At 36.4% G+C, this 12,155-nt stretch overlaps 1 protein-coding gene across 1 annotated transcript in view; it reads right to left on the bottom strand.

The window, feature by feature from the left end:
- Positions 1 to 12,155, bottom strand: part of PLXDC2 (plexin domain containing 2) — a 446,547-nt gene that overhangs the window by 63,207 nt on the left and 371,185 nt on the right. Inside the window, exon 10 of the mRNA XM_049624674.1 lies at positions 7,242 to 7,302. Coding sequence (XP_049480631.1) covers positions 7,242 to 7,302 — 61 coding nt within the window. The remainder of the gene's footprint in view (positions 1 to 7,241; positions 7,303 to 12,155) is intronic.

The following is a 12,155-nucleotide window of genomic DNA, read 5'->3' as shown; positions in this document are numbered from 1 at the left end:
CACAAAGTCCAGTCTCCTATTTTTCCATCACTTCAACCTCTCTTTTCAATTTCTTCACTTCTCTTGCCCCGTTTTATCTGTTTTCCCACAGCATCCTTTCAGAAAACCCCCAATACTAAATGGAGTAAAAAACCTGCCTTTTCCTTGCCTGCAACAAAGCCATGAGCAGCTGGAGAACGATCACACAGCCTCTGACCGGGAGCTCCATAAATTTACCTCCCACCACCTCAGTAGGCCTTCCGTGCTGCCTGGCAACTCTGTCCTACTCTGCTGGTCTCTTCTCCCACCACCTCAGTAGGCCTTCCGTGCTGCCTGGCAACTCTGTCCTACTCTGCTGGTCTCTTCTCCCATTGTCCTCTGTATCAATTTCAAACCCACTCCACTCTACCAAAAACTATAATGCCTGTCCCAATCTTACTCCATGGGCTCACCTTTTATTTCTTTGATAAGAATCATAAGTGAGAATTCTCTACATTTCTTTACAAATCAGCATTCTTGCTTGAATCTGTACTGACCTACCCTTCTTCCTTTCTGTTATAATGGAAGAGGCTCAGTATTTATAGCTATTCTCTCAACCTTTACTGTGGCCCAACTCAGCCCACTTTTCTCAGGCATTGTGAACTTGCTCATTTAATACAATCCTTTCTCTTCAATGTTTACAATCTTGAGTTTTCCACTGCCTTGTTCCCATTAGAGCTTCAACACACTCAAGCATGTCCAATCTTACTTTAAAAATTCAGTCCTCCTTCTCTACAACACACCCTGACATTTCCCCACTTTCCCTTCCATTCAGTCATCTTTCCAGAGAGATTGGTCTGTCCTGGTCTTCACAGACTCCCACTTTCCCCACTTGTAAAAATCTTGTTTTTACTCAATACAACTTACTGGAAACTTCTCGTGCTGGTGGTCCTAATATCTTCTTATGCATGAAATTGTCTATATTCTTGATATCTCATAGCAAGGGGCACACCTGTCCACTTCCCAGGGTTCTGTGACATTTTTCCTCACCAGTCTTCTGATAGGTTTCTAACAACTCCCTTATTTCCTTTTACTTCTGTCTCCCTGTGGTGTGTTGGTAGTTCTTATGGATCTTTCTTGACTAATCTCTTAGCTATATGCATTCTCACTAGCAATTTCCACCACACCCATGATTTCAATTCACATCTTTATATTAATTTACATAAATCCATACCAACATTACATATGTCTCTCTTGGATTTCTGACCCAAATATCCATCTACTGACTTAACATATGCATGTGGATATCACAGACATCTCCAACTCAATAAGACTGAAATGGAACTTGCCACATATTATTCTCCTCCTGTGTTTCTATTGTAAAAGAATACTATTAGTAAACACCCTGATATTTAAGGTAACATCCTGGAATTGTTTTGCTCAGACCACTAAAGGCAGACTATGGACTCTAAATGGTCTTCCTTCTATAAAACAAGGAGATTCTGGATAAAATACGAATTTTAAAGCATTACTAGGATTTGCAGGACACAAAGAAAATCTCCAAGAGTACCTTTCTATTGTCTCTCCCCCAAAACAAAATAAAGCAAAAGCTGTGTGCAATGGAGTAGGAGTAATATACATTAGACAAAGTAAAAGAGTAGAATTTGCCTATAGGGCAAAACATGTCAAAAATAAATATTTCTCCAAGGAGATTAAGTCTTGTGCCAGCAGTAGATGGGGGAGATAAATCTTAACCTCTCCTCACATATTAAATAGGGACATATGATATCCCCTAAAACTCTCAGGTTCTCATCATCAAACATTCTTTCGTAGAAAGTACCATCTATTTAGGTCCTAGGGATTCCCATGGAATAAAATCGAATAAAAATGCAATTCTAATTAAAGGACACAAACAGAAACACAAAAAGAAGAAGCACACTCTGACAAAGTTAGCAAAAACAATGAGCATGTATTTAAACTATGAAAATCTTTAGATATTGTGATCATCCAATAGAAGACAGACAAAAAATCATATATGAAATATTTTAAGGAATGAAAGATAAAGTTTAAAAATTAGTAATACAGACAATAAAAATGTCCTGGCAGATTTAATAAAGTGTAAAATTTAAATTTTAGAAATGAAAAATACATTTTTTGCAATGACTACTTCAATGGATACGTTAAATAGTAGACCAAAAAAGATGAAGACAGATTTAATAAACTGGCAAACTGATCTGAAGATACTCCCCAGGATGCAACACAGAGAAATAAAAAGGTAGATGATATAAAAGAAGAGGTTAAAAGATATAAGGAAGTGATAAGAAGGTAACTCTATCTCCAAAGAGTTCAGAAGGTAAAAATAAAGAGGATGGAGAAAAGTCTGATTGAATAGTACTTAGTAAACTTGATGCCTGATCGGTTAGAAAACACACATTTTTCTAGAGAACACGCAGATAATTTGTACAAATTGTCCATGTACTATTCCATGAACAAGTTCCAACCAATTTTAAAGAATCAGTATCATACAGAATATGCTTTCTGACAATAATTGAATCAATTATTTGAGGTCAATAATAAAATAAATTTTAAAACTTTTCACAAATTGGAAATGTGCTATAATTCATAATTCAATGTAAATCCAATAAACATATTAACGTGTTGATTGATTACAGATCTAGACATACTGAGTCTAAATTTACTTAAAGAACAAAAGTCTCCTAATAGTCAAAATACTTGTGAAGAAGAAAAAGTAAGACTTGTCCTATAGATAGCAAGATTTCTATAAGAGATGATGATAATTAAGACACCGTGACATTAGTGAGGGTTTTGACAAATTGAGGATTAGAAGAAGAGAGCCCAGAAAACAACTCCCTGGTTATGTAGAAACTAGAAAAGAGGTGGCTTTGCAAGAAATTGCCAAAAGGAAGGACTATTCAACACACAGTGCTTGAAATTATCTATAAAGGGGAAAGCTCCTCACAAAATTGGATTCCCATTGTACATCATACACAGATACCAATTCCAAATAGAATAAAGACTTTGATGTAAAAAAAGATAAAGCTTTAAGATATTTAAGAGAAAAATGCATGAAAAATGACTACAAAATTTGGTAGGAAAGGGCTTCTTAAACAAGATAATATACCCAGAAACTAACAATAAAAGACTGATTAGTTTGACACCTTAGATTGAGAATAGATGTTAACTAAATAAAATAATGAAGTAAATGAAGAGAATCCAAAATCTGGGGAAGATATATATACCTAGAGAAACTAGCTAGAGCAATAACACAGCAGAAATAAGTAAAAAGGTATAAAGAATAAGTAAAAAGGAATAAAGTAAAAAGGTATAAAAAGTAATAAGCAAAACTCTTTTATTTATAGGTGGTAAGATTGTTTAAGTAGAAAGCCACTAAGAATCTTGATATGTATTTTTTAAAGTAGTAAGATAATTTTATAAGGGGGTTATATATCACATGTATTATGTCTGTTACATATAATCAATGGAGACCTATGGTCTAGAATAAAAAGAAAAAGAATTACTCAATAGAAAAATGACAAAAAGACATGAACAGGAATTTCACAGAAGAGGAAAGACAGAAGAAGAAACACAGAAGCCAAAAAGAATATGAAAATAGATTCAACTTCGCTGATAACTGGTGAAAGACAAATGGAGTTCCCAATAAGATACCAAATTAGATAGCGAGTAGGTCTGCAGAAATGAAGAAGTCCGACAAAATCAGGATCGTAGCGACCATGAAATAATGGGAACCTGTAAGAGTTCCAGCGTTGTGCTGGTCGTGTACATGGACACACTGGAAAAAAATTGGCATTATCTTTCAAATTTGAACATTTGTCTGACTCACATTCAGCAATTCCACTTTTGGGAATATTAGAGAAACTTGTGTACATTTGACTTAGGAGACACGCACAAGGCGCTTTTGTCAGAGGAAAAATCTTGAAACAAATGTCCATAAGACTGAGTGAAGAAAACATGATTGTGAGAATATAAGCTTCAGGAAGGCAGAATTTGGTGTTTTGTTGTGTCAGACTATTTTTTTACCATCCTACTCCAGTACCTAAAAAAGTGCCCGTGACATCATGGGCACCCAATAAATATTTGGTAAGTGAATGAATGACATATTAATACCATGGAATATATAACTATAAAAGTGAATAGATCACCATCACGGGTACCAACAGGGATAAGTGTTATAAAACAAAATTCTGAGTGATAAGTTAAAGATTCCAAATAGCTTTATTTATTTTTAATAGGGAAGGGCACAGATGCAATGGAACAGAACAGACAACCAGCTTCCTAGTCACGGATAATCTAGTTCATAAATTGGGTAGCATGATCCTGGGTATTCATTTTCTTACTGTTTTTCAAAGGTACATTAATGTTATAAAATGTTAAAAAGATATTCTAAAAGCAAAGGATAACAAGAATTTTAAAACACGTTCACGGTCCTCATTTCCATTCACCCAACCACCTTCGGATCCTTCCACCACCCCAGCTGTGGTCACCATGACCCTTCCCACTGATTTAGGCCAGATCATCAGCATCTTTGGCTGGGTTATAGCTACAGTCAATTTATCGGCCTCCTGCTTCAAGTTATCATTCGCCCCATAGCTAGGGTGATTCTTCCAAAAAGGCCTGATTAAAATCCTTTCCCTTGCCATTATTTTTTAATGGAGGTATAATATATACATATAGCATTATATTAGTTTCAGGTGTACACCATAATGATTTAATATTTCTATATGCTGTGAAATGATCACCACAATAAGTCTAGTTAACATCTGTTGCCACATATAATTACAAACTTTTGTTGTTGCTGTGATGAGAATTTTTAAGATTTATTCTCTTGGCATTTTCAAACGCTCAATAGAGTATTATTAAGTGAAGTCAGCATACTGTACATGCCTTCCTCAGGGTGTATTTATTTTATAACTGGAAGTTTGTACCTTTTGGGCCCCTTCTCCAATTTCATCCACTCAACCATCAATCTGTTTTCTATCCACGATGGTTTTTTTTTCCTTTGGTTTTTGTTTTGTTTGATTCCACATATAAGTGAGATCATATAGTATTTGCCTTTTTTGACTTATTTCACTTAGCATAATGCCCTCAAGGTCCATCCATATTGTCACAGATGGCAAGATTTCCTTCTTTCTTTATGGCTAAATCATATTCCAGTGTGTGTGTGTGTGTGTGTGTGTGTGTGTGTGTGTGTGTGTGTGTGTATTCATACGTATATGCCACATTTTCTTTATCCATTCATCCACTGATGGACACTTAGGTTGTTTCCATATCTTGGCTATTGTAAATAATGCTGCAATGAGCATGGGGTGCTATTATCTTTTTGAGTTAGTGTTTCCATTTTCTTTGGATAAATACCCAGAAGTGAAATTGCTGGATCACATGGTAGTTCTATTCTTAATTTTTTGAGGACCCTCCATACTTCCCTTGCCTTTAGCATAAAGCCTAAACTCCTTCAACTTGTCACACTTGGGGGTCTGTTGACCTCACCAATCTCATCTCTCACCACTCCTCTTCTTAGCTCTATTAACCTTCAGGCATCATCTTGAATATCTCCTCCTCAAGCAAGGCTTCTCTTATGTTACTTAACAAGACCATGTCCTCACAGTTACTCTCTACCCAGGTCATTCTCTAAAAGCAGTCCTTGGTTCAGTGGTCTAACTACCTGTTGGACACACTTCTTCCATTTTTACATTACTGGTGCTTAGAACAGTACATAGTAAGTGCTCATATTAGGATTTGCACTTATGGAGTAAATTTATCTCATAGGATCAGAAAGATTTAACTCTAGTTTTAGGCACAGAAGATGGACTGCAGTTGGTGGCTTTGTTTACTCACCTGTAAAAGAAGGTTAGAATTGCTCACCATAATTAAATGTATGTAATTAATATAATGTAAATGACAGTTTAATTACATAATTGAAAGGAAACACTGGATATTAAAAAATGTACTTGACTCTGAGATACTTGGGAATAGGGGGTCATTTTTTAAATTTTTGTAATTTCAGCGCTCAGCACATTCCACAGAACATACTTAGGATATGTTCAGGGGTGTTTAAAATAAGATGGATTCTTCCTATTTCCTTGGTTCATGGTGGGCAAGAAAAGTAAGATGCCTGAATTACACTTTTGATCTTTGCACAACTACAGCTATTCAACTGCCATGTTTTCATGGAGGCAAATGTGACTACATGAAAGAAACATCAATTGGAAAATACAACTATGGCTCCAGGAATCTACTTTCATTTTGAATGATGTTGTTCCGTAAGTGAAGTGAAATAGATAGATTAGTGTATATCACTCTAATCCCCCAAATGAATGTCAAAGAGTTGATGAAAGCTGTGTTGGCAATACGGCACTTAAAATTCAAGCATATTCTCAAAGATGTTTGTTTCAAGATATTTATAAGACATCATTATAAAACCTTAATTTTTAAAAAAGTCTTTAGTAACCATTGGTCCCCTAACAGTTTAAAGAGAGCACTTTGACATGATTTGCTTTCCTGAATGAGAAAACGTGTATAATTGCTAATAATCTTCATTCAAAATTCACACTCTAACACTTAACACAGGGAGAAAAAACAAGTACTTTTCTTTGTGAACCTGATAGGATATCTTTATAACCTGAAATGACAATGTAAATGCAATTCACTAGAAAATTATGAACAGGATAAAACTGTTTCTGCAATTGCATGCACTTGCTTGAATCGTTTCATTGCATCACTGTCTCTATCAGGCTTGCCTTGGAGTTACTGTTTCCATGTTATACCATTTCTAACTTATATTACATCAATTTGCTGCAATCAGTCTTTTCCTCCAGACCATCGGTTTTGTTATTTGAGCAAAAAAGATGAACAATGGCTTCCGAGATCTTAGAAAAGCTGCAAGTGTTTAAGAGAACTGCCTTTTGCTTGTGAGATTCAAATTCTGGTTCTATTTCCTAGCCACACACCTAACTCTGTTCCCTCAGGGCTTCCCTCTCCACCCCCTTCCCTCACCCCTCCCTCTTCTCCCCTTGGAAATATGGGGGCAATAACAGCTCCCAGGAAGGGAGCTCCCTTGTCACAGGAAGGGTAGGAGAATCAATCAAGATAATACATGTAAAGAGATAAGCCCCCTGTGTGGCATATATTAAGGACCCAACAATTGCTGGATATCTTTGTTAAATTAGATGCCATTTTCATTAAGATGTAGCAACCCTATAGGACAGCTTGGTCTCAGGAATCCTGTGGTTATAAAGCACATGTACCTCTTCAGGGCATCCACTGTCCACCCAGTCCTGCCGATGGCGGTCAAATCCACTGGAACATCTTTGGACAGGACGCAGTGTTCAGAAAAGAAAATACGGGGTGCGGAGTGCGGGGCAGAAATTAAAAGAAAAAGATTGGCAAGTTAGTTAATTCTCCAATTTTCAGTTTAGCATTAACATGAACTTTCTTCTATAGAACTGTTAACTGGAGTAGCAGGGAGGTATGTACGGGGTGGTGAGTAAGGACTCGTTCCTCAGGTAGTTGTGCAATTAGGATCACTCATGGCAGCAAATTACTCCACTGACGCCCACTACTCTCTGCAGGACACCTGGGTCCCAAGCAAAGGTAAAACCAATTGCTATTCTATGAGGTTAGTTTTCTTTTCACTCATCTTTTCTTTTTCTCACCATCAAAACCAGTGGTTATACACGAGTTTTTTGCAGGCATCATTTTTTAGGATTTCGGGTCTTTTTATCTGTTTTCCCTAAAAAAAAATTTTTTTTTTTTAAATTTAAAACCCACAGTCATGCAAACTCTCTACTGTGCAGTAAAGGATTAACTCAGCAGGTTTGGGGTGTTGAAACTCTCACATTCCAAAGAAAGAACTGGCCCTTGTCTGGCTCCTGGGAGAAAACCTCTAAGCCCTTGGAATATCCCACCTGATAAGAGTGTCTTTGTATATCGTGGGTCTTGGATTATGTAAGATAGTTTATTCTAACAATATGATTTGTGTCTGTTTTGATTCACCTGGAGACTGGGGCCATGCTGTATCAACATGACCTCGTGGAGGGGCTAGAGACTAGAGATAAGAATAGTCACAAAGAAATTCATACCTGCGTGACCGACCTCTGTAAAAACCCTCGACACCAAAGCATGGGTAGGCTTTCTTGGTGGGCAACACTTGGGCGTGTGTTTTCACAAATTGCTGCTGGGGGAATTAAGTGCCTTCTGTGCAACTCCACTGGGAGAAGACAACCAGAAGCTTGTCCCTAGTCTCTTGTGGACTCTGCCCTATGTGTCTTTCACCTGTATTGATTTTAATCTGTATCCTTTTGTTATAACAAATGGGAACCTTGAATATAACAGCTCTTCAGAGTTTTGTGAGTCCTTCCATTGAGTCAGTGGACCTGAATATGTTCTTGGGAACTCCTAAAAACACTCCAATTAGGTCTTCTCTAAAAGGTCGATTTCAGCAAGCACCGGGTTAATAAGATTTTGTTCACTCCTACTGTCTTCCTTGACTGGAATGATTTTCTTCCCTCTTTGTCCATTTGTTTTTTTTTAAGACCCAGAAATTACTATATGGTGCCCATTCTGATAAAGCTTCAAAATTGCTGTGATCACATTTTACTTTTATTAAACTTTTCCCCTTTATATAAAATTTCATGTGCTTATGTATTATTTGCCAAACTTGATTGTGAACATTTGAAAGCTAGGATTGGTATCATATAAAATCACACCTAGTATATCTAAAACATAATTTCTTTTCATATTAGAAATTCAAAGTATTTTTGCTAGTCTGTTAAAATTAAGGATTTGCATAACCCCTGAATTTCAATATCTATGTATATATTTATATATAATATATATGAATCCCTATTGATAAATATTAACATACACACTTATACATTTTTCAAAATAAATGGACAGCATTCAACTTTTGTCATATTTTCTTATAGTACTATTCTGCAACTTTTTTTTTTCACTTGCTTTGTGATGAGTTCACATGATGACTTTTTCTAAGAATCCTTGCCAGAGATTATGTACCATGGCATGGATGAGCATAATTTAAGTGGAATGTGAAAACATCTCTGTCAACAAAGAAGACCGTATCTATCATTTTGCCCAGACACGATCCATTAGAGCTCAGCTATTTTATGCCTACCATCTGTGTTGAATAAGCTTAAGTGTGGAATAAACATCAGTGTGTGATTTGCCATCCCAAGTTTGAGAATCCCTTGTTGGTCAAGGCCATCTCCGGTTACCCAAAGAGATTTGACATTTGGAGTCTGTTTAATTCCAGATGAATTAGATGACTGTTCTTCTTCTCCTTTTTTCTTTCACGTTTGTTTAAATATTGAAACGCGTATTGACATTCTCTTTTGCAATGGGGATTATTGATTTTCTAAAAAAACATATTTTGGGAGTCACCTGATCACAAGCCATTTTGAGAGCTATAAGTAAGCAAATGGAATAGATAATTTTTAAAATGTATTCACTTACCTCTTCTAGATGTATTCAAAGCCAGTGGGAATTAATAATTTTTACCTTATATATTAACTAGGCACTACCAGATCTTAAGTTACAGGTCAACTGAAATTTCATCTTAAGTAAGTAGCCCTTTAAATTGTTAAATTAATCCCAGGAAAAGTACAGGAACACTGCATTTTGCTTGATTTATTAACTAAGCCCCCAGTTATATTGTGTGAAATTAGGTCCTACTGAAAATATACGATTCAGTTAAGAAATTCATTCATTGATTCACAATTGATTCCCTATTAACTGATCTGCAGTTTACTAATTGCTAGGGTACGAAGGATTGAAAATGGCAAAACACAAAAACATTTGACTTGAAAAGCCCATGCAGTTTTGTAACTTGCAGTGCCTTAAAAATGAGCACAAATGGACGCTGACTTCTTAGTAGTTTGCATCCACAAGCAATTATATAAACAAAAGGGTATATTATATGTATATGTGGGCATGTGTGTGTTTGTTACAAATCACTAAGAAAACCACCCTTACATTATCTCTGAATTCTTAAAAAACAAAAACCCAAAACCTAAATATCCCTTTTAAGAACACCTTCCTCTCTCCACTGAGCCGCTGCGTTGTTTTCTCTAAAATCCAATGATATTAACCATATCATGCTCCAGCGTATTGATTTCCTGACATTCTTAACAGTGTTCGCAAAGAGGCTCTCTCCTACCCTGGAATCACCTGGAATTCCTGTTGAAAGCAAATTCCTCAATGTAGCAGAATAAGATTCTCTGGCAGTTTGGGTCCAGCAATTTTCATTGCAAATGAGCACCCCAGGTGATGTTTACTACACTGAAATTTCACAACCGTGGACTTCCTGTATGAAATGTTGATATGGCAGGCACCTTCTTACCCTCCCGCCCATCCTCTACAACCTGTTCTCATGCCCCTTGGTGCCCCTGCCTGAATGTGCTGTGTTCTTTCATTGCTCTGCCTTTGAACATGTTATTACTTATGTCTGGAATACCTTCTTTGTCTCTAATTAGTAAATCCAATTCAACTTAAGCTTATCTCTTCTAAGAAGCATCTCCTTTTTTCCCACTCAGAAGAGTTAGCAACCCTTTCTCAGGGCCCTCCCCAAAAATCAAACACTAGTGTCTATTCTTACACTCCAGTTGGCTGCTTTTAGTTCATTTTAGACTTCAGGGGTACGTGGGTCAAAGAGGGGTTGGAGTCAAACTGCTTGAGTTAGAGTGGTGGCTTGGGCACAAAATAGGAGTGAGACCTTAGGCAAGTTATTTTTCCTATCTAAGCTTGTTTCCTCATCTGTAAAATGAGGTAAGGGAGGTTATGTATGGGCTAAAAGTAGTGTTTGGTACATAGTCAACATTTAGCAAATATCAGCTGTTTTTAATCCCCCTATATGTTTTTGAAGTAAACATGCAGCAAGGTCGACAACTGTTGAAAATGAGTAAGTGAGATTCTCATTTTAGAGTCAGCATTTTGGAAAATGTGTAGGAGTTAATTCTGTGTCCCACATCAATGTGAAATGTGTTGTATACTTAAAGTCCTTCATCATCACCTTTGGGAATTAGTATTACAGAATCTTATGAGAGAACATCTAAGTTGCTCTCAAACATGGGTCAAATCTTTATCCAATATTTATAAATAGAGATGACGTGGTTTTGCAAATATTCCTCAAAAATTGATTTCAATAAAGTCTGAGCTCCTAACTATGATGGGTTTCCAATGTTTTTATTTTCAAGTTATTCCTCTCTTCTCAGCGTTACTTAATTCTAAAACAAATTGATAGAGACCTGCACTTCAAATTGATTTAACTATTCTCCACACAGTTTCAATGGGGTGCTGATTTCAAAGGACCCAGGAACCGTGTTAAGTGAACCCCATTAAATAAGGCAGCCTAGAAAACACACAATACTCTCCTGGCTTGGTAACCAATCAAGAGATTAAAGTGTAAATCTCATCTTTAATTCATCTCAGTTCTATAGAAAGGGTTTCAGAAATATGACTCATTTTGCAAGGGTAATACATTCAGGCAAAGGAAATAGAGTAAGTGTGAGAATGTATACAGAAAGGCTGAGAATGAAGCATATCTCTTGCTGCACAGTTAAACATGTGCCTTTCCACCACGGAGATGAAACATCTGCAAAAGAGAATTTAGGAAAGAAACTTCACAGAATCTTAAGACTTGGTTAGGAGTCAGTTTCTAGATCAGGAGTCAGCGAATGTTCTCTTGAAAAAGCACCAGAGAGTAAATATGTTAGGCTTTGCAGGCTATATACAGTTTCTGTTCTACCAGCTTACCTCTGCCTTGTAGCTCAAAAGCAGCCACAAATTCCTAAAGAATGGGTGTGGCTGTGTTCCAATAAAACTTTATTTATAAAAACAGGAAGTGGGTCAAATTTGGCCCATTTTCTGTAGTTTGCTGGCCTCTGTTCTAGATTATTATATAAGAATAAGGATCTGTAAAATAAAGATCTGAAAACTAGAGCAAATGCCTCATCAAGCTGTCTCATGATTTAAAGGGTCCTTGCAGCTTTATGTGTATTTGACAGAGTGTGCTATCTTAATGGAAAATTCAATTGTATATTTAATAAATTTTCTTGCCACAGTCTTCAAAAGTGTAAAAAATGATCCTCCAGCCTCAAAACATGGAAAGTTGCTTTAAAAAAGCAGAAACATTTCAGCTTATAATT

The sequence above is a fragment of the Panthera uncia genome, chromosome B4, assembly GCF_023721935.1.
Source record: "Panthera uncia isolate 11264 chromosome B4, Puncia_PCG_1.0, whole genome shotgun sequence".
NCBI lineage: Eukaryota > Metazoa > Chordata > Mammalia > Carnivora > Felidae > Panthera > Panthera uncia.
The sequence above is the reverse complement of the archived record's forward strand: the minus strand, read 5'-3'. Positions and strand labels throughout refer to the sequence as shown.